Source organism: Scyliorhinus canicula, chromosome 10 (assembly GCF_902713615.1).
Source record: "Scyliorhinus canicula chromosome 10, sScyCan1.1, whole genome shotgun sequence".
Classification (NCBI taxonomy): Eukaryota; Metazoa; Chordata; class Chondrichthyes; order Carcharhiniformes; family Scyliorhinidae; genus Scyliorhinus; species Scyliorhinus canicula.
In genome coordinates, this window is record NC_052155.1 from 41,681,677 (window position 1) to 41,704,678 (window position 23,002).

Consider the following 23,002-nt stretch of genomic DNA (forward strand, 5'->3'; position numbering starts at 1 on the left):
AAATGGAGGATGGGCTGTGGGCAGAGGCCCTGAGTAGGGTAAACTCGACCGCGACATGTGCTAGGCTCGGGCTGATCCAATTTAAGGTCGTTCACCGGGCCCATATGACGGTGGCTCGGATGAGCAAATTTTTCGGGATAGAGGACAAATGCGCTAGGTGTGCGGGAGGACCAGCGAACCATGTTCACATGTTTTGGGCATGCCCTGAGCTGAGGGGGTACTGGGAGGGATTTGCGGGGGTCATGTCCCAGGTGCTAAAAACAAGGGTGGTGATGAGCCCAGGGGTGGCAATTTTTGGGGTTTCGGAAGACCCGGGCGTCCAGGGGGAGAAAGAGGCCGATGTGCTGGCCTTTGCTTCCCTGATAGCCCGGCGACGAATACTATTGGCGTGGAGGGACTCAAAGCCCCCGAAGACGGAGTGGTGGCTAGCGGACATGTCGAGTTTCCTGGGGATGGAAAAAATCAAGTTCGCCTTGAGGGGTTCTGTGCAGGGGTTCACCCGGAGGTGGCAACCATTATTGACTTCTTTGCGGGAGAGTGAGCGTCAGCAGGGGGGGGGGGGGGGGGGGGGGGGGGGGGTTAGAGTAGAGTAGGAGGGAAAATATGGCGGGTAGTACCGATGGGAGGGGAGCGGGCTTGTGCAATATGTTACGGTGGAAGTATTGAAAGAACGTGGATGTTTGCACATTTTTGCCTTTTTTGCTTCCTTTCTGATGATGTCTGTAACTGTTTATAAAGCCAAAAACTACCTCAATAAAATTGTTTATTAAAAAAAAAAGTATGTTCAAGGGTGGGATAGGCAGATTTTTAATCAATAAGGGAATGATGGGTTATGTGGATATGGTGGGAAAGTGGAGTTGATGATTATATCAGATCAGTCATGTTCTCATTGAATGGTGGAGCAGACTCCATGGCCTGAAGGGCCTACTTCTGCAGATATGTCTTATGGTCCTTGAAGAATTTTGTACGTTTCAAGGAGGTTCCTCCTCATTCTCCAAAATTCTAGAGAATAGCGACCTAGTCTCCTCAATCTCTTCTCATAAGACAACCTACCACACCAGGAATTATTCTGGTGAACTGCCACTGCACTCCCTCTATGGCAAGTATATCCTTCCTTAGGTAAGGAGACCAAAACTGTCCACAATACTCCAGGTAAGCTCTTTATTACTTTATGTGCTTATTACTCTGTTGAGAAAATCTCTTTTAAATATAATTCTGGCCTTTATATATACATACTAATGTTGCTCATTGCCCTGCAACACTGAAGGGTCCTGGATACATTAAATGGTGATATTTTTAGTATCATTAGCACAACATTAGTGACAGAGAAAGGTATGTGAGTTACTATTATGATACTGTTACTTCCTTTAAATATTCTAATGAAGGTTTAAATGAGACCTTCTATCAATTACATTTTGTTTCCAGAAATGTACGTTATGCGTAAACCCAGAATTATGGGTCTCTGATCTTTTTTGTTCCTCCTAACGGATGCACACAACTTAAGGTTAAAACCCATCACTGCCTGTCATAATATACACACAAGTATATGATGGTCCACAAACAGACATTGATTGACACACAGGATGACTAATGAACACACAGAACACAGCAGCCAATCACCAGACAGGACACGGCCACTATAAAGCCAGAGGGCACTAGTTTTCCCGCTCTCTCTGGGGATCCAGCCTCTGAGACAGTCAGAGCCTGTGAGCAGCAACTAGAACATCCACCATGTGGTAGTAAGATAGTCTGGTCAGGTTAGCCTCAGGTCTCCAGTCAACTCAGCATAGTGTCAGCCCACAGTTAAAGTATGTATGATAGTTAAGAGTTCAATAAAATAGAGTTGCATTTCTTCAAGTGTTGGAAGCCTGTCTCTCTCACTGCTACAGTAAACGCAGTCCTCGCAGACCCAGCATACCCAACATATCACTGCCAACTGCAATGCATTGATATCCCAACAACCGGCGTGTCAACAAACTAAGTTAGTGGATGGCTGTGTTGTTTGCAAGCGTAGAATTAGTTGTTTTTTAAAAAAAGGCTGCATTTGCTGCCAACATGGCGCATGCTCCGTTGTACCAATGTGACACCATTGCGAGTGCCAGTGGTCAAAAGTCTACTAATTTCCCCAGCCTCAGGGTGACACTTATCGTCTCCATTTAGTTTCTCATGTTTTCAAGCAAATTCAAACTCACCAATTTTATTGAGAACTGACGCTGGCTGTCTCACTGTTTTTCTTTTAATATAATACCTGATTGGCAGAAACATCATCAGCATGGGAGGGAATAGGGGAGAGAATTAAATAAGAATGTCATGGTGGTGCGGAGAAAAAATGTCTTAGTTTTATCTTGTGGTTCATCATATGAAAACCTGTGCAAAAAGCTGCAGTGGAATGACAGCATTGCTCCAAAACAGAAAGACTGCTTCTGCTGGCACTTAGAAAAAATGTAAGAGAGAAGTGGGCACTCTGACCCCATACTACTATCATCCAATGACTGTGTTCTGTGATAATCAAAGCTCCTATTTTCTTCAAGCGTGTCACTATGCTCAAAAAAACAAAATTTAAAAATTGTTTTCCTGCGCAAAATTGGTTTTCTGTGCATGCGTGGACAAGCGAGCATGCATAGACAGGCATCGGCCGCCATTTTGCACAGTTATCTTGCATTTGGCAGGAGACAAGTGTGTTTAAAAATAAATGGGAGGGAGCGCAAAGTCAAATCTACTCATGTCAAATTAGGTTAGGCTGGGGATCGGTTAGCTCAGTTGGTTGCACTGCGCTGGTTCGTGACGCAGAGTGTCGCCAATAGTGAGGGTTAAATTCCCGTACCGGTTGAGATTATTCACGAAGGCCCCGTCTTCTCAACCTTGCCCCTCATCTGAGATGTGTAGACCCTCGGGGTAAATCACCACCAGTCAGTTTTCTCTCAAAGAGGAATGCAGCCTATGGTCCTCTGAGACTATGGCAACTTTCATATCAACATAACTATTCTTCTAGAATTACCTTAAGCCAATGACACATCTCAAAAATTCGAGCGATGAAGGGCAATAGGATGGAATCTGATTCCCCGAACACTACGTGGAGGAGGTGTACATCTCGCATTATTGTGCTGCTAAGGTTTCAGCGATGAGTCAGCACCCAGTCGCGGTCATGGCCATTCCATACATGACTTTTATTTCCCTGGCACTTCGAAACTGTAAAATGGATCTGTGTGTGATTAGGATCCATAAGAACAGCTTGTAGCAGGAAGGAGATATAATACAGACAACGCGTTCTGTTTTCTTCCTGAATCAAAGATTATGACTGAAGGAGATGCAAATTAGTTTTCCAGGAATGGGGAAATCACAGAATATTAACTTACTGGTCATTATCATAACATAAATTTATAACAGTTGTGTAAAGAGTGAATGAATGAAAGAATGTGTTTATATTTGCACCTTATTGCGGCTTTAGAACATTTAAAAGCAATTTATGGGCAAAGATATACCTTTGAAGTGTGATTATTGTTGTTTTGTAGGCAAGTGCATCAATAAATTTGTAAAGGGCAATGTTCCCACACAAAATAAATGAATAAATGATTTTCTGTGATATATGTTGAGGAAATAGTAATGACCGAGGTGAACGGCTTCCAAATTTTGAACATTGCTATGAGATCTCTAATTCCTTAATCAGGAAGGTGAACCTTGGCATAAAGCCACTGATATCCTAACACCCAATTACACTCTTTAATTGTGAAGCTTTCAGCACGCTCGAAAGAGAGCCCTTGTTAAACAGGCCAGAGCTCTCTTCTTCCATCTTTATGGCCCGTCTCTGAACACAGGATAAAATTTCAAAACACTAGTTTGTTCATTCATAGCCAAGCTCCCGTGAGGCAGAGACCAATAGCTCACATCTGTTCATAGCTGAACAGAAATTGACCTCAGTCTCAGGGAAGTAGATATTATTGGGTGTGTACTTGAAAAGGAGAAATAAGAGGGCGTTAAGAAATGAGCAGGGAAAGGTGATCAGTTGCACGTTTTTTGATTGGCGTGATTGTGCTGTAAAATATAATATTCTAAGGGGACCACAAGCTGCGTTTGCTGCAGGATCTGAAATCTCACAGTATGGGACCCTTTTCTGATAGTACAGTAAAGGGAAATGAAGCTGTTCCAATAGGGAGCGCCCCGATTTGTATTATTGAATATCATACCAGGTACTGCATTATCCAGATAAGTCATTGGGGTGGCTCAGCTAAGGAGTTTGTGAGGGTGTTACTGACTGTGTTCCATTCTCAACTTATATAACCCCTACAGGAAAATCTTTCAGAACAAAGTATATTTAAAGGGCTGTATTATGAACATATGAATTAGGAGCAGGAATAGACCCCTCAAGCCTGCTCTGCCATGTAATAAGATCATGGCAGATTTTTAAAATAAATTTAGAGTACCCAATTTCTTTTTCCAATTAAGGGGCAATTTAGCGTAGCCAATCCACCTACCCTGCACATCTTTGGGTTGTGGGGATGAGACCCACGCAGACACGGGGAGAATGAGCAAACTCCACACGGACAGTGTGGGCCAGGATCGAACCCAGTCCTCGGCGCCGTGAGGTAGCAGTGCTAACCACTGCGCCACCGTGCCACCCAGATCATGGCTGATCCGATTGCAACTTCAATCCCACATTCCTGCCTACCCCCAATAACCTTTCACCCCCTTGTTAATCAAGAATCTATCGATCTCTGCCTTAAAATAATCAAAGACTCTCCTTCCACAAGACTCTGCTTCCACTGTCTTTTGAGGAAGTGAGTTCCAGAGACTCACGGTCCTCTGAGAGAAATAATTTCTCCTCATCTCTGTCTTGAACAGTGGCCCTTTGTTCTAGATTCACCCACAAGAGGAAACATCCTCTCCACATCCACCCTGTCAGTACCCCTCAGCATGTTAAAAGTTTTGATCAAGTTTCCTCTTACTCTTCTAAAAAGTCATTACGATCCAAACCTCTCCAACATTGCCTCATAAGACAACCCTCCCATTCCTGGTATTAGCCCAGTAAACCTTGACTGAACTGCTTCTAATGTATTTACATCTTTTGTTAAATAAGGAGACCGATACTGTCAGAAACGTTTCCCGATCTACAAAACTATGGGAGAAACACAAGAGTTGCAAGAGAAGTGTTTGTACTTACCAGAAGCCTGTCCCGCAGGAACCTCATATTTGGGACTCTGTAGTTGACTTGAGGAAGCATGACCTTCAGATCCTTCACGGTGATACTAGAAAAATAAACATTCAATATACAGTTAATAACCATACAGCAGAATCACATCATGTAAGAAGGTAAGAACAAATGAAAGTCAGAGGAATGGTGAGGAAAGAGGGAAAGTATGAAAAAAAAAGAGAAGGGATAAATGAGCAAAGGACAGAGGATAAGGATGAATGTATGCTCGCAGTCAGAACAACATCAACTTGTACTTACATCAAACTTTTAGCATGGTAAAACTCCCCATGGCTCATTCAGGAGTGTTATCAAACACAATTTGACAATAAGTCACATAAGGAGATATTAGGGCAGAGGAAGATGTAGGTTTTAAGGAGCACTTTCAAGGAGGAAAGACATGTAGAGAGGTGGAGAGATTTAAGAAAGTAATTCCAGAGTTTAAGGCCTTGGGAGCTGATGGACCAGCCATCCAATAATGGACTGATTTGAATCAGGGAAGTGCAAGTGGCGTGTTTTGGAGGACTATATGGATTTGTTAAGGAGAAATGGTGGGGTAGTGGTAATGTCACTGAACTAATAATTCAGAGGCCCAGACAAATGCCCTGGGGACTTGGGTTTGAATCCGATCAACTGCTGGTGAAATTTAATACAAATTTAAATTCAATTCGTAGAAGAAAAATCTAAAATTATAAAGCTAGCCTCAGTAATGGTGAACCACAAAACTATCATTGATTGTTGTTAAAGCCCATTTGGTTCACTAAGGCCTTTCAGGGAAGGGAATTTGCCATCCTTACTTGATCTGCCCTACATGTGACTCAGAGCTGCATTAATGTGATTCACTCTAAAGTGCCCTCTCTAATGGCCGAGCAAGCTGTTCAGCTCAAAGGCAATTAGGGATAGGCAACAAATGCAGGTCCTGCCATGAAAGAATTTTTAAAATCTCATAGGACTGGAGTAAATTACGGAGCTCGGGAGGTGTGAGGGAATGGAGTGATTTCAAATTCAGGATGAAAGTTTTAAAATGAAGGCGTTGCTTAACTGGGATCCAGCGAGTGAGTGTCTGACAATGGATCTTGATGTGTTAGGCAGGTTGGTTCGACGTCGACTGCAACTGGACGCAGGGAAGCTAGAAACAAACGTCTGATACCGGAGATGATCAAACACTGTTTTATTTAACTATGAACTGCTATACATGTTCAGCTGTGGGTTGACACTCTGCTAATCCTACTGATGACCTCTTACTGGCTCGACCAGACTTACTAACTACCACATGGCAATAGTGCCCACTAACTTGTGCACTCTGACTGTCTCAGTATCTGGGTCCCGAAAAGAGCGAGAGTCTTAATGCCCTGTGGGCTTTATAGTGGTGGTGTCCTGTCTGGTGATTGGTTGTTCTGTGTTGTGTGTTCATTGGTCATCCTGTGTGTCAATCACTGCCTGTCTGCATCTCATTATATACAGGAGTGGATATTATGATATCTCCCCTTTTTAAAAAAAAATAAGTTATGGAACGTGAAGGTATATACATGCCTGACTATGTACAAGTGGTGAGTTAATGAATATACATACATGGGAAGGTGCCTATCGAGCAGATACAGAGCAAACTGAACAAAATTTACAAAAGTAAAGTCTATAGATTCAGGGCGCGATTCTCCGCTGCCCACGACGGGTTGGAGAATAGCGGGAGGGCCTTCCCGACATTTTTCCTGACCTCCCGCTATTCTCCCCCCCCCCACGGCCGCCCCACGACACGAATCGCTGCTCGCCGTTTTTTACGGTGATCAGCGATTCAACCCAGGCAGATGGGCCGAGTTCCCAGGCCTTTACGGCCGTTTTCACGAACGCAAACACACCTGCTCTCACTGTTCGTGAAAACGGCCGCAAAGTGCCGTCCCGGACAACCATGGCACCAAGGGTGGCATGGGCCTGCGATCGGTGGGCACCGATCGCGGGCAGCGGGTCTGATACCCGCGCACTCTTTGTTCCTCCGCCGCCCCGCAGGATCAGTCCGCGGGGCGGCTGAGGGGCATGATGGCCCGCGCATGCGTGGGTTTGACGCATATGCGTGATGATGTCATCCGCGCATGCGCGGGTTGGAGCCGTCCAATCCGCGCATGCGCGGCTGACATCTTCGTGCGCATCAGCCGCCATGACGCTTGGCGCGCAGTCTTAACGACGGTCGCTAAGCCTGCGATGCCGTGCTTCACGGGGCCGTGCTGCTAGCCCCGCCCGGGGGGGAGAATCGGGTCCCGGGAGGGGGCGCGGAGGCTGCCGTGAAACACGGCCAGTTTCACGTCAGCCTTTACGACTCTCCGCATTTGCAGAGAATCGCACCCTCAGTCTTTGAGGCGGGCAACGAATTCTGGTTGATTGCTGCAGAGGTGGAGCAGGAGACGCCGGCACTTGGACAGGTGGGATTGCTGGCATTGCGGCGGTGTCGTGGACAGGCGAGATCGCTGGCAGATCAGAGCCTCGTGGCAGGAGGCGTCCGGTGGAGACATGATAACCGGCAGAGCATTGCAGTTAGGCGGTGAACTCTCCGCAGCGCCCTCCTGTTGCGCCTGAGAATGGAGCCGTCAGCCATTTTAACAATGAAAGACCTCGGGGCGGCCTTCCTGACAACAACAGCTGGGGCCGGTCAACCTTCCTCAGGCAACTGGACGCGAACAACATCTGCTGGAGCCAGCGCAGGCAGATAGAACATAAAACATAGAACACTACAGCGCAGTACGGGCCCTTCGGCCCTCGATGTTGCGCCGACCTGTGAAACCATCTGAAGCCTATCTGACCTACACTATTCCATTTTCATCCATATGTCTATCCAGTGACCACTTAAATACCCTTAAAGTTGGCGAGTCTACTACTATTGCAGGCAGGGCGTTCCACACCCCTACTACTCTCTGAGTAAAGAAACTGCCTCTGACATCTGTCCTATATCTCTCACCCCTCAATTTAAAGCTATGTCCCCTCGTGTTGGTCATCACCATCCGAGGAAAAAGACTCTCACTGTCCACCCTATCTAACCCTCTGACTATCTTATATGTCTCTATTAAGTCACCTCTCAGCCTTCTCCTCTCTAACGAAAACAACCTCAATTCCCTGAGCCTTTCCTCGTAAGACCTTCCCTCCATACCAGGCAACATCCTAGTAAATCTCCTCTGAACCCTTTCCAAAGCTTCCACATCCTTCCTATAATGTGGTGACCAGAACTGCACGCAGTACTCCAGGTGTGGCCGCACCAGAGTTATGTACAGCTGCAGCATGACCTTGTGGTTCCGAAACTCAATCCCCCTGCTTATAAAGGCTAGCACACCATATGCCTTCTTAACAGCCCTATTAACCTGGGTGGCAACTTTCAGGGATTTATGTACCTGGATGCCGAGATCTCTCTGTTCATCTACACTACCAAGAATCTTGCCATTAGCCCAGTACTCTGCATTCCTGTTACTCCTTCCAAAGTGAACCACCTCACACTTTTCCGCATTAAACTCCATCTGCCACCTCTCAGCCCAGCTCTGCAGCTTATCTATGTCCCTCTGTATCCTATAACATCCTTCAGCACTATCCACAACTCCACCGACCTTCGTGTCATCTGCAAATTTACTAACCCATCCTTCTACACCCTCTTCCAGGTCATTTATAAAAATTACAAACAGCAGTGGCCCCAAAACAGATCCTTGCGGTACACCACTAGTAACTGAACTCCAGGATGAACATTTGCCATCAACCACCACCCTCTGTCTTCTTTCAGCTAGCCAATTACTGATCCAAACCGCTAAATCACCTTCAATTCCATACTTCCTTATTTTCTGCAATAGCCTACCGTGGGGAACCTTATCAAACGCCTTACTGAAATCCATATACACCACATCAACAGCTTTACCCTGATCCACCTGTTTGGTCACCTTCTCAAAAAACTCAATAAGGTTTGTGAGACATGACCTACCCTTCACAAAACCGTGTTGAGTATCGCTAATCAACTTGTTCTTTTCAAGATGATTATAAACCCTATCTCTTATAACCTTTTCCAACATTTTACCCACAACCGAAGTAAGGCTCACAGGTCTATAATTACCAGGGTTGTCTCTACTCCCCTTCTTGAACAAGGGGACAACATTTGCTATCCTCCAGTCTTCCGGCACTATTCCTGTCGACAAAGACGACATAAAGATCAAGGACAAAGGCTCAGCAATCTCCTCCCTGGCTTCCCAGAGAATCCTAGGATAAATCCCATCTGGCCCAGGGGACTTGTCTATTTTGACATTTTCTAAAATTGCTAACACCTCCTCCTTTTGAACCTCAATTCCATCTAGCCTGGTCGACTGAACCTGAGTGTTCTCCTCGACAACATTGTCTTTCTCCAGTGTAAACACTGACGAAAATATCCATTTAATGCTTCCCCTATCTCCTCTGATTCCACACACAACTTTCCACTACTATCCTTGATTGGCCCTAATCTTACTCGAGTCATTCTTTTGTTCCTGATATACCTATAGAAAGCCTTAGGGTTTTCCTTGATCCTATCCGCCAACGACTTTTCGTGTCCTCTCCTCGCTCTTCTTAACTCTCCCTTTAGGTCCTTCCTGGCTAACTTGTAACTCTCAAGTGCCCTAACTGAGCCTTCATGTCTCATCCTAACATAAGCCTTCTTCTTCCTCTTGACAAGTGCTTCAACTTCCTTAGTAAACCACGGCTCCCTTGCTCGACAACTTCCTCCCTGCCTGACAGGTACATACTTATCAAGGACACGCAGTAGCTGTTCCTTGAAAAAGCTCCACATTTCGATTGTACCCATCCCCTGCAGTTTCCTTCCCCATCCTATACCTCCTAAATCTTGCCGAATAGCATCATAATTGCCTTTCCCCCAGCTATAATTCTTGCCTTGCGGTATATACCTATCCCTGCCCATTGCTAAAGTAAACATAACCGAGCTGTGATCACTATCACCAAAGTGCTCACCTACATCTAAATCTAACACCTGGCCGGGTTCATTACCCAGTACCAAATTCAATGTGGCCTCGCCCCCTGTTGGCCTGTCTACATACTGTGTCAGATAACCCTCCTGCACACACTGCACAAAAACTGACCCATCTATAGTACTCGAACTATAGTATTTCCAGTCAATATTTGGAAAGTTAAAGTCCCCCATAACAACTACCCTGTTACTCTCGCTCCTGTCAAGAATCATCTTTGCAATCCTTTCCTCTACATCTCTGGGACTATTCGGAGGTCTATAGACAACTCCCAACAGGGTGACCTCTCCTCTACTGTTCCTAACCTCGGCCCATACTGCCTCAGTAGACGAGTCCTCAAGCGTCCTTTCTACCGCCGTAATACTTTCCTTGATTAACAATGCCACACCCCCCCCTCTTTTACCATCTTCTCTGTTCTTACAGAAACATCTAAATCCTGGAACCTGCAACAACCATTCCTGTCTCTGCTCTACCCATGTCGCCGAAATCGCCACAACATCGAGATCCCAGGTACCAACCCATGCTGCAAGCTCACCCACCTTATTCCGGATGCTCCTGGCGTTGAAGTAGACACACTTCAAACCAGCGTCCTGCTTGCCGGTGCCCTCTTTCGAACTTTTAACCCTATCCCTGACCTCACTACTCTCAACATCCTGTACACTGGGTCTACAATTTAGGTTCCCATCCCCCTGCTGAATTAGTTTAAACTAATTAGATCCGTGGCATGAACATCATACGTGATCGTCTGCTTTTCCCTGGTTCGCTGCACCTTCTGCAGCACCGTGAGGTGGTCAAGGTCTGGAATATGGATGGCTGGAACAGTCGTCCTCAGGTTGCGGTTCATGAGAATCTGCGCCGGAGACAAAACAGTCGACAGAGGGGCTGCCCTGTAGGCCAGCAGCGGCAAATTGAAATCGGAGGCTGAGTCTGCAACCTTGCACAACAACCGCTTGACGATATGGACCCCTTTCTCGGCCTTCCCGTTTGATTGCGGGTAATGGGGACTGGAGGTGATGTGTCTGAAGTTGTAGGATCGTGCAAAATTGGACCATTCCTGGCTGTAGAAACATGGACCGTTGTCACTCATTACTGTGAGTGGTATCCCATGTCTGGCAAACGTCGCTTTGCAAGCTTTGATGATGGACCTAGACGTGGGGTCCGACAATTTCACCACTTCTGGGTGACTGGAGAAGTAGTCGACCAGGAGCACATTGGCGTGAAAGAGGTCTACCCCCACTTTAACCACGGAGAGGTCACAATCTCGTGCTGTTGCAGTGTTTCTTTGGGCTGAGCCGGTTGAAACTTCTGGCATGTTGGACAGTTGAGGACCATGTCAGCAATGTCCTGGTTGATGCCCTTCCAATAAACCGCGCCCCGAGCTCTGCGTCGACATTTTCCGACTCCAAGGTGACCCTCATGGACCTGTCCGAGCACCATAGCTCACATGCTTTGAGGAAATACGATCCTATCCAGTTTAAGGATTCCCTCAATGACCGTTAACTCGTCCTTAACGTTAAAGAACTGGGGACATTGCCCCTTTTGCCAGCCATGGGCGAGGTGTTGCATCATGCGCTGCAGGAGCGGATCCTTGGCAATTTCTTCACGTATTTGGACCACACGTTCATCAGTGGCTGGTAGGTTGCTGACACACAACTGCATCTGTGCCTCTATGTGGCAGATGAAGTCGCACTGTTCACACGGCGTGGTGATGGACCGGGATAGGGCATCCGCAATGATCAGCTCTTTACCCGGTGTGTAGACGAGTACGAAGTCATATCGGCGGAGACGAAGAAGAATTAGCTGTAGCCGAGGTGTCATGTCATTTAAATCCTTCTGGATTGTCATAATATACACCAGTATATCATGGTGCAGACACAGACAGGGAACAATCAACACGTAAAAACACCGCAGCCAATCACCAGTTAGAATACACACACTATAAAGACAGAGGGCACCACGGTTCCCGCTCATTCTGGGTGCTGCCTCTCAGTGTAACAAGAACTCATCCAGCCCAGCACAGACTTACACCACGTGCTGAGAGAATCAACTGGTTCGTGCAAGGATTAGGTCTCTAGTTTAAGTTAGCATCATTTAGACCAACCGTCATCGTGTATTAGTTAGTTAGAAGTAGATAATAAAATTGAGTTGAACGTTCATCAGTGTTGGAAGTGTCTGTTCATCTCTCAAGTCTACACTAGCCAACACTTCATGCTACCAGAAGTTGAGGGATGCTCGCACTTCTGAGACCTACCTTTCAGTGATCTGCCTTCCACCAGTCTCGCGCCATCCTACAGAATGGACTCCGTTCGCCCGCCGCCGCCTCTCCGCATTGCAGGGAATCTGGGCTCGAACTGGAAACTTTTCAAACAGCGCTTCCAGCTGTACCTCGAAGCCAGGGACCTGGAAGTTGCCTCGGACGCACTGAAGATTGCTCTCTTCCTCTTCACAGCCGGGGACCACGCTCTGCACATTTACAACTCGCTCACCTTCGATGAGGGTAAGGACACATCGAAGTTCAAGGCCGTAATTCTAAAGTTCGACAGCCACTGTGTGGTCGAGGTCAATGAGAGCTTCGAGAGATACATGTTTCAGCAGCGAATTCAGGGTAAGGACGAGCCTTTCCCATCTTTTATTACCCACCTTCACGTCCTTGCGCAGTCCTGCAACTACGGGTCCGCCTCTGACTCCATGCTCCGTGACCAGATTGTTTTTGGTGTTCAATCTGAGCCCCTGCGCCAGCAGCTACTAAAAGTAAAGCAGCTCCATCTCTCTACGGCCATTGAGACCTGTGTACTTCATGAACATGCCTCCACGCGCTACTCCTGCATCCAGGCCGCTGAAACGGCGCGGCAAGCCCCTTACGAGGCAGAATGGGTCCTAATTATTAAATCTTTTCAGGCTCTAGATCTGAACGATGGCGGCCATTTCACGCGCTTATCGCGGAGTCCCGCGCTTACACGCAGCGAGCGTGCTGATGTCACGGAGCGCTTCGCACAGGTGTGCGCCACGCTGGATCGCCCCGCGCATGCGCGGTGGCACGACGAACGTCCCGACGCTCCGGCGTGCGGCAACTGCGGCTCCGCCCACTTAAAGCGGCAATGTCCCGGGAAGTCCCGACGCTGCCTGCAGTGTGGCAAACGAGGCCACTACGCTGCAATGTGCAGATCTTCCATGCCTGCAGTTTTTAGGAGGTCCACCCAGCCCCACAGAGACGTCAGGGCTATCTAGCCTGCCACCAATGAACCTACTCCAGACCTTGCTTCCGACTGTGCCTGCAATGACCCACAGGTCCCGTTCCAAATCAGTGTCGTCACCACGAACAGGATGTTCCCCCAAGCGTGGCACTGAACCTGTCCACGTCCACAGCATCAGTCAGGATGATGAGTGGTGTGCCACCCTTCCGGTCAACCGGAGTTCGTCGCCCACCTCAGAGACTGAACTTATGAACTCTGCACACATGTGGACTCTCTGAAATGTTTTTTTTTCCTATATCCTTTATTGTTGCATTCATTATCCAGTGATTTGTAGATAGATTCGTTGGTTGTTCCAGTTCATGGTAGTCATCTGCACCAGGCACCTTCCTCTGTAAATAGTCTTGTTCCCTGTATATAGCTTTGTACACATGTTTTTGCACCTCACACGTAGCTAGGTGCACTCTTCACACACCCACACTATTTATTATCACATGCCTATATCAACATTTTTTTATAAAAGGGGGGAAGTCATAATATACACCAGTATATCATGTTGCAGACACACTTTGATGGACACACACAGAGACCAATCAACATGTACAAACACCGCAGCCAATCACCAGTTAAAATACACACACTATAAAGGCAGAGGGCACCACGGTTCCCGCTCATTCTGGGTGCTGCCTCTCAGTGTAACAAGAACTCATCCAGCACAGCACAGACTTACACCACGTGCTGAGAGAATCAACTGGTTTGGACAAGGCTTAGGTCTCTAGTTTATGTTAGCATCATTTAGACCCACCATCATTGTGTGTTAGTTAGTTAGAAGTAGATAATAAAATTGAGTTGAACCTTCATCAGTGTTGGAAGTGTCTGTTCATCTCTCAAGTCCACACTAGCCAACACTTCATGGTACCAGAAGTTGAGGGATGCTCGCACTTCTGAGACCTACCCTTCAGTGATCTGCCTTCCACCAGTCTCCAGCCATCCTACAGAATGGACTCCGTTCGCCCGCCGCCGCCTCTCCGCATTGCAGGGAATCTGGGCTCCAACTGGAAACTTTTCAAACAGCGCTTCCAGCTGTACCTGGAAGCTGCCTCGGACGCACGGAAGATTGCTCTCTTCCTCTTCACAGCCGGGGACCATGCTCTGCACATTTACAACTCGCTCACCTTCGATGAGGGGGAGGACAAATCGAAGTTCAAGACTGTAATTCTAAAGTTCGACAGCCACTGCACGGTCGAGGTCAACAAGAGCTTCGAGAGATACATGTTTCAGCAGCGAATTCAGGGAAAGGACCCTTCCTTACCCTGAAGCCTCTGTTGGAAGATGTAACGTTCAAAGCTCTCAATCACTTCAATTGTCGAATTTTAGCAGAACTGTTTTGAACTTCGTCTTGTCTTCGCCATCGGAAAACGTAAGCGAGTTGTAGAAATGGATGGGGTGAGCCCCCGCGGTCGAGAGAAATAGCGCGATCTTCCTCGCATCCGATGCTGCCTCGAGGTCGGAGGCCTTGATGTACAGGAGGAACTTTTGCTTGAAGATTTTTCAATTGGCGGCGAGGTTGCCGGAGATGCGGAGCTGCGGAGGAGGCTGGATGTTTTCTATTTTGCTGGATGGCCGCTTGCTGGGCGTTGCAGATTTTCTCGAGGTAGGTTCGGCAGGATTAATAGCACTCTGGCACCATGATGTGTTAGGCGGGTTGGTTCAACGTCGACTGCAACTGGATGCATGGAAGTTAGAATCAAACGTCTGACACTGGAGATGATCCAACACTGTTTTATTTAACGAGTGGACTGCTGTACATGTTCAGCTGTGGGTTGACACTCTGCTAATCCTACTGATGACCTCTTACTGGCTCGACCAGACTTACTAGCTACCACATGGCAATAGTGCCCACTAACTTGTGCACTCTGACTGTCTCAGTATCTGGGTCCCGAAAAGAGCGGGAGTCTTAATGCCCTGTGGGCTTTATAGTGGCGGTGTCCTGTCTGGTGGTTGGTTGTTCTGTGTTGTGTGTGCACTGGTAATCCTGTGTGTCAATCACTGCCTGTCTGCATCTCATTATATACATGAGTGGATATTATGACAGATCTGACACAGGTAGCAGGGATGATAGGCTCACAGGGTTTGATGAAAACAAGGACACTGGCAACAGTGTTTTGGATGACCTGAGTTTTACAGAGGGTGGAAATTGGGAGGATGGGCAGGAATGCAGGGATAATGAAATCTGGAGGTTACAAAGGCATGAATGTGGGTTTTGGCAACAGATGAGCTGATGCAGGGGTTGAAACGGGTGGCGTCCTGGTGGGAAGCAGGCTATCTTAATGAAGGTGGAGGTTAAGTGGTCGGAAGCTTATTTTTGGAGTCAAGTTTGCAAACACTCTTGTTCAGTCTCAGATAGATATCAGACAGAGATATGGCTAGGGCACAGAGTTGGTGATGACAATGGATTTGGGGATTTGGAGGATACCCCAATATTTAGTTGGAAGAAATTTCTCCTCCTCTGGTACTGGATGTTGGGCAAGCAGTCAGACAATGTGCAAATTGCTGCTTTGTTTTTGGATGATGTCATCAAAGGGCGGTACACAGCTGAGAAATTGAAGGAGCCAAGGATAGATATTTGGGACAGCAGAGATAGTGGCCGAATTTTGCTGATTTAATTCGCCCCGCCAGCGCAGCCAGCAAGAACGAAGAGTTTGGCGCTCAGACAAAACAATACAGCGGGACCGGTGAATCAGCCGTGGCCAAGGTCAGAGAATTCCGGCCTTGCAGGAGTTGGAAGAGAAGCCATTAAACATTTATTCTGGGGGGGCAGCACGACGGCGCAGTGGTTAGCACTGTTGCCTTGCTGTGCCGAGGACCTGTGATAGCTTCTGGTCCAGGGTCACTGTTCATATGGAGTTTGCACATTCTCCTTATGTCTGTGTGGGTCTCACCCCCACAACCCAAAGATGTGCAGGTTAGGTGGATTGGCCACACTAAATTTCCCCTTTATAGGAAAAAAAGGTCTATTCTATGATTGACTCTCTGAAGTCAGTGTAACAGAGTAGAAAAGCATGAGTCAAAGACAAAGGATAAGGATGTGTGACAGCCAGAGGAGAGGAATGGGTTAATGGATTGAAGGTGTAATGAGAGAATGGTAGAGTTCGGACTGAGTGAAAAGCAAAGAGCAGAAATGAGTGAAAGTCAGAGGTGAGAATGAAAGAGTGTGATTTGCATAAACTGGCTCCTCCTGTCATTCTAGTGTGCGAAGGGAAGCAGTGACGTTGTGGTATTGTCACTCCACTAGTAATCCAGGGACCCAGGGTAATGCTCTGGGGACCTGGGCTCGAATCCAACCAGGGGAGTTTGAATTCAAGAAATTCTGGTGCTAGTGAGGCCACACCTGGAGTATTGTGTTCAGTTTTGGTCTCCTTACTTGAGAAAGGACGTACTGGCACTGGAGGGTGTGCAGAGGAGATTCACTAGGTTAATCCCAGAGCTGAAGGGGTTGGATTATGAGGAGAGGTGAGTAGACTGGGACTGTACTCGTTGGAATTTAGAAGGATGAGGGGGGATCTTATAGAAACATTTAAAATTATGAAGGGAATAGATAGGATAGATGCGGGCAGGTTGTTTCCACTGGCGGGTGACAGCAGAACTACGGGACATAGCCTCAAAATAAGGGGAAGTAGATTTAGGACTGAGTTTAGGGGGAACTTCTTCACCCAAAGGGTTGTGAATCTATGGAATTCCTTGCCCAGTGAAGCAGTTGAGGCTCCTTCATTAAATGTTTTTAAGGTAAAGATAGATAGTTTTTTGAAGAATAAAGGGATTAAGGGTTATGGTGTTCGGGCCGGAAAGTGGAGCTGAGTCCACAAAAGATCAGTCACGATCTCATTGAATGGCGGAGCAGGCTCGAGGGGCCAGATGGCCTACTCCTGCTCATAGTTCTTATGTTCTTATTAGAAAGGGCACCTGGTGTCCTCGGGTTGGCATGGACAAGATGGGCCGAATAGCCTGCTTCTGTGCTGTAACTTTCCTATGGTTCTGTGGAAGAAAATCTGCCATCCTTACCTAGACTTCAGACCCACAGAAATGTGATCGACTCTTCAATGCCCACGGTGATGGGTAATAAATGTTGGCCCAGCAAGTGACGCCCACATCCCATGAACAGATTTTTAAAAAAGTATACATTGCGTGCTTCGTCCACCTTCATATGCCCACCTGAGTCTACAAACCATATCCTAGCACAGGGGTGGGCAAACTACGGCCCGCGGGCCGCATGCGGCCCGCCAAAGGTATTTCTGCGGCCCACCAAGTCATTAAAAAAAAAAAAAAAAAATTTTTTTTTAAAAAAAAATTTTTTTTTTTTTTTTTTTAAATTTTTTTTTAAAGGTTAATGGGTGGGGGGGCTGTTGGGTTACTTACTGGTATAGGGTGGATACGTTGACTTGAGTAGGGTGATCATTGCTTGGCACAACGTCGAGGGCCGAAGGGCCTGTTCTGTGCTGTACTGTTCTATGTTCTATATGAGGCGCCCAGAATCATAACCGGGTGAAGTAATTATTTTACTTAATATACTATGCGGCCCTTTGTGAATTGTGGATTTCTGAATGCGGCCCTTGCACGGAAAAGTTTGCCCACCCCTGTCCTAGCACATCCGGTTGAATTTTAAACATTCAGATGATAGATTTTTGAATATCACTATCAAGCCTCACAAATCAATAATCACCTCTTGGGTGGGGTAATGAAGGGTATTTCATCCCACTGGGATAATGCATCAAACTTCAGGAGAAAAATGGAGAGGAGACTCACAGTGAATACGTATAGTCATTCTGGATACAGCCTCAGCTGGAATACTGAGGGTGCTATTCTCCCAAAAGGGAACAAAGTCTCCTAGTGAGCGAGTTTAGCCGCGTGTTTCCTGGCGCTCGCAGTGCTGAGAAACACGTGGCTGTTCAACACAGCTTGCTTTGAATGGAGAAAGCTCGGCTGCGGATGCACATAGCTCCCCACTGTACAAAACGGGGCTCTGCTCGCCGGACCTCCCCATTGTAGCAAGAGATCAGCACACCATTTTTAAGTGACATCCCGATCTCCAAGGCCCCTGAAACTCATAGAACTCATAGAATTAATAGTGCAGAAGGAGGCCATTCAGCCCATTGAATCTGCACCGGCTCTTGGAAAGAGCACCCTACCCAAGGTCCACACCTCCACCCATCCCCATAACCCACTAATCCCACCCAACACGAAAGGCAATTTTGGACACGAAGGGCAATTTAGCATGGCCAATCCACCTAACCTACACATCTTTGGACTGTGGGAGGAAACCGGAGTACCTGGAGGAAATCGACGTACACACGGGGAGAATGTGCAGACTCCACACAGACAGTGGCCCAGCCGGGAACCGAACCTGGGACCCTGGAGCTGTGAAGCAATTGTGCTGACCACAATGCTACCGTGCTTCCCCTAAACGATCCCCAGCCTCCCACCACCGCCCCCCCCCCCCCCCTGCCCGCACACTCTATGGGAGAGTCTAAAGGGCACGCAGCTGGGGACCTCCGATCCCCTGGGAGACCCCAAGTGCCATTCCGTCTGGTCCACATTTGTGGGGACCAGTGCTGAATGGTACTTGCTCGAGGTCTCCGTGGCGAAGGGGTTGAATCCGAAAACCTCAGGTACCTTGGGAATCTCTACATTATAGTGAGGCTTATTGCCTCGCTCTAATATGCAGATTTGCCAAAAATTGATCCCGCCCATTGTGGGCGGGATTTACATCACAATGTCGTGAGGTCACGTTGGATCCCGCGAGGCGTGGTCAGCCTGGTAGATCCCGGGAGATGTATTTCCTGGCTTTCATTGGCCACGTTGCACTGCGGCAAGCTGCTTTTCGGGCACAGCGTGGCATTAAATCGTGCACTGAGTCTAACGTAATGAGGGAAAGAACCAGTCTGGAGCAGCATACATAAAAAGATCCAACTAAATTAATGCTTGTTACTATTCCGACATTGCACGCCTATGCTTATGCCAAAATGACATGCCAGTCTCTTTAGCTTAATATCAAAATGGGTTTGGCCAAGGAAAGCATGGTACTTGGATAGATAGAAATTGTTGGCTTCCTTCTATCTACAAGAGATGATGGACATGCACCAAACAATCCATTCATCTGGTGGTTCCAGCATTTGGTTCCCTCTTGCCGATGGTTGCGGGCCAACCCGCAACCCTTGCCGATGGTTCCGGGGGAGGGAGGGAGGGGGTATTTACTGCAGGGGTCAGAGTTGCACAGCATTGTTTGTAAAGGTGCCATAAACAATGAGAAGGAGCCATGAAGAGATGGTACCTTAATTATGTTATATTCTCTCTAAACTGCAGTGCCAATATTGGAAGAATACCAGGAGTCAGCGGGTGAGGTAATGGAAGCCTCAGAAGTCGGATGCCACTCTGAGGAATCACCATCACCAGAGTGAGAGAATCCTCTGCCAGGGCAGATACTGGCATCTCGTTGGGTCCTCGATTGCGTGTAGAATATTTCGCCAGATTACTGAGTGGATGCAGGAGCAGTGAAGTGGCCTCAATGATTTGGTTGGCATTCTCAACAGCTTTGATCGTAATAGCCACATGGGTACATAATAAATAAGACTGCTCTTCAAACTGAAATTCATTGGTCGTGAAGATCTTTGGAAAGTCCATAGGGTGTGATAAGACGTGACGCAAATGGAACGTTCTTACTTTTTTCTTCCTTTCAGCAGATCTGATGTTAAGAGAACATTTCTGAACTCTGGGTTAGCTCCTGCTGCTCTGCATCAGTTTCTAGGGATATCACATCCTATCAGATGCCATGTTTGAACACTTCTGGCAGCAGATAGTGTTACCAAACAACAGAATCTTTGACAAGACCGAAACGCTGCGGATGCTGCAAATCTGAGATAAAAACCGACAATGCTGGAAAAGCTCAGCAGGTCTGGCAGCATCTGTGGAGAGAGAAACAGAGTTAACCAGACTGGTTTACCAGTCTGATTCCTGGGAGGGTGGGACTGACCTATGAGGAGAGATTGAGTGGGCGAGATTTGCATTCACTGGACTTTATAAGAATGAGGAGGGATTTCAAAGAAACCTATAAAATTGAACAGGACTAGACAGGATAGATACAGGAATGATGCTCCCAATGGTGGGTGCTATGACGACCATAAAGGATCAATCGTCGATTGATCTCCCTGTGGAATTCATGGAGCACTGGTTCCCCCATTGAGCGGGCGGAGGCTCGCCCAATAGGAACCATTTGGCGGGAGTTTATAAAGTCGGGGCCCAGACGGACATTCCCGATGATCCCCGAGCTGGGAAGCAAGCACTCTACACCATGACAGTGTTCTTTTTCATTGTTCGAATGAACAAGAGTTTTGTAAACCAGGCCTTAGCAGAGTTATTGTCAAGGGGAAGTCCAGACCCAGATATTACAGTCTAAAGATAAAGGGTAAACCATTTAGGACAGAGATGAGGAGAAACCTCTTCACCCAGAGAGTGGTGAGCCTGTGGAATTCACCACCACGGAAAGCATTTGAGGCCAAAACGTTTGCATGTTTTCAAGAAGAGGTTCAATAGCTCTTGGGGCGAAAGGGATCAAAGGAAACGGGGGAAAAGCAGGAAAAGGTTACTGAGTTGGATGGATCTGCCATGATCATAATGAAAGGTGGAGCAAGCTCGAAGGGCTGAATGGCCTCCCCCGCTGCCATTTTCAATGTCTCTATTTTTAACATTCACATTTCGAGTCTGTATAGTCAAGTCTTAACTGTATTTCTCTCTCCACAGGTGCTGCCAAACCTACCGAGTTTTTCCAGCATTTTTTGTTTTTATACCAGAATATGCTCCCTCAGGACTGCAGTGTCACCCTTGATTTTTGTGAGATGAGCTTGTCAAGGAGGTAAGCGAAAGAAGGGAAAGAGGAGGAAATGTAAGTGCCAGAGCAACTGATGACTAGGATATCAGGAACAACTTCCCGTTCCTTTCCAAATAGTGCTGCCTGTTCTCTTATGGCCATCTGAGGGGGCAGATAGGTGCTCACATTGTTTTTCCTTGTGTGGCAGAGTGTGAAGTCTGGATCACGATAGCAGGAATATGTCACCCGGAGTGTAATGTATGCAGCGTGACATCTTGAATGTGATGTGTACAGCAGGATGCCAGCAGTGTGATCCATATGTGATAGACACAAATACAGATACAGAGACTTCATTTACTTCTGTGAAGAAGTAACTGCACATCCTCTCTACAAGATGCACTCTCAACAGTCAAACGGGGGAGAGGTGACATTCCTCTTGATATTCCATGATGCTAAACCAACAGATGGGAAGTAGAATTTATTTTTCTCTTGCTATATTTCAGCACTTTCCTGAACTTGTTGCCTTACAAAATCCAGTGCGTTTAATCAGGACAAGTGAGGGATTGTTAATTAGCCATTAGATATCTTTGACATGAGGTTCCGGGCAGGGGGGACTGGGGTGTGGAGAGAGGGGGTGGGGTGTTCTTATTCAATCACTGCAGTGCTTTGCCAAGCATGATCATGGACCAATCCAATGGAAGTCCGTGGTTGCCAATGTCCTTTGAGGACATGGTACCTGGAGAGGAGGATTATACAGCAGCGGGGAAGCTAAAAGTAATCTGAAGTTTGCTTATGCGGAAATCATTGTGAAAAATCAAAAGCACACGATTGCTGGCCAATTTGAACGAGAGAGAAGCTGAACGCGTGAAAAGAGTGTGATCGGATGCACTTCCTGATTCGCCTTCTCTAATTAGAGCAAGTAACTCAAGGGTACCCTTCTTGTTCCAAATTGACCATTAAAACACAAAGTAACCTTTAGTTCCTGCTAATGATAAAGAGTTCACTGACAACAGCTAACCTCGTCTGAATCAATCGATTGTTTTCAGAGTCAGAAGAGATTCCCTGAAAGGAGGTTTATGAGTGAGTCTGTAATCCTTTGAAGAAGAGCTCTCAGGGGTCTGATATATTTCCGACTCTGGTCACAAGGGGCTGCCTCTGCTTCTGCTGAGAGCTCCATTAAGACCCTTTCAAAGATTGATGCTGGTAACTAGATATCTCATTTTGCAGCATCTTCCCAGACTGGGAGGCAGTGGAAATGAACCGCAGTCTGAGTCTCATGGATCAGCTGAGTTAGCAACATCCTCAACCTCCTGTTAAACCTGACACCAAGGGCTCTAGTCCCCTCTGTCATAACTACAGGTGGATGGCTCCAGCCTGTATTGATTTTGACATCTGTTTCGACATTAGAGGATATATCTGTTTCTTCCTAAGCATTCAGACATTGGTGGAAGGCTGTGTGTGTCAGTGTAAATGATTCGAGACCATCGCTCACTTCATTAAAAACATTCCTGCGACTGAGCAGACTGAACAACAAAATGAGTTACTTCATGCGACTGTGAGGCATGTTAATTGGAGGCAAAACACTTCTCCACTTAAGTAAAATAAATTATAACATTACAGTTGAGACTATATTGTGATTCCTTAGATACTGAAGCAGTCCGTGTCCATATGCAGCAAGACCTAGACAGTATTCAGGCTTGGGGTGATAACTGGTAAGTAACATTCATGCTAGACGATGACTTTCTCCAACGAGAATCTAGGCATTGCCGCTTGACATTCAATGGCATTA

The 23,002-nt window shown here is 46.9% G+C and overlaps 1 protein-coding gene across 2 annotated transcripts in view; it reads right to left on the reverse strand.

Moving 5' to 3' along the window:
- The window catches only part of LOC119972316 (1-phosphatidylinositol 4,5-bisphosphate phosphodiesterase gamma-1-like), a 296,119-nt gene that overhangs the window by 116,486 nt on the left and 156,631 nt on the right, over positions 1-23,002 (reverse strand). For both annotated transcript variants that reach the window (XM_038808825.1, XM_038808824.1), the window contains exon 5: positions 5,159-5,243. In XM_038808825.1, the coding sequence (XP_038664753.1) occupies positions 5,159-5,243 (85 nt within the window). The remainder of the gene's footprint in view (positions 1-5,158; positions 5,244-23,002) is intronic.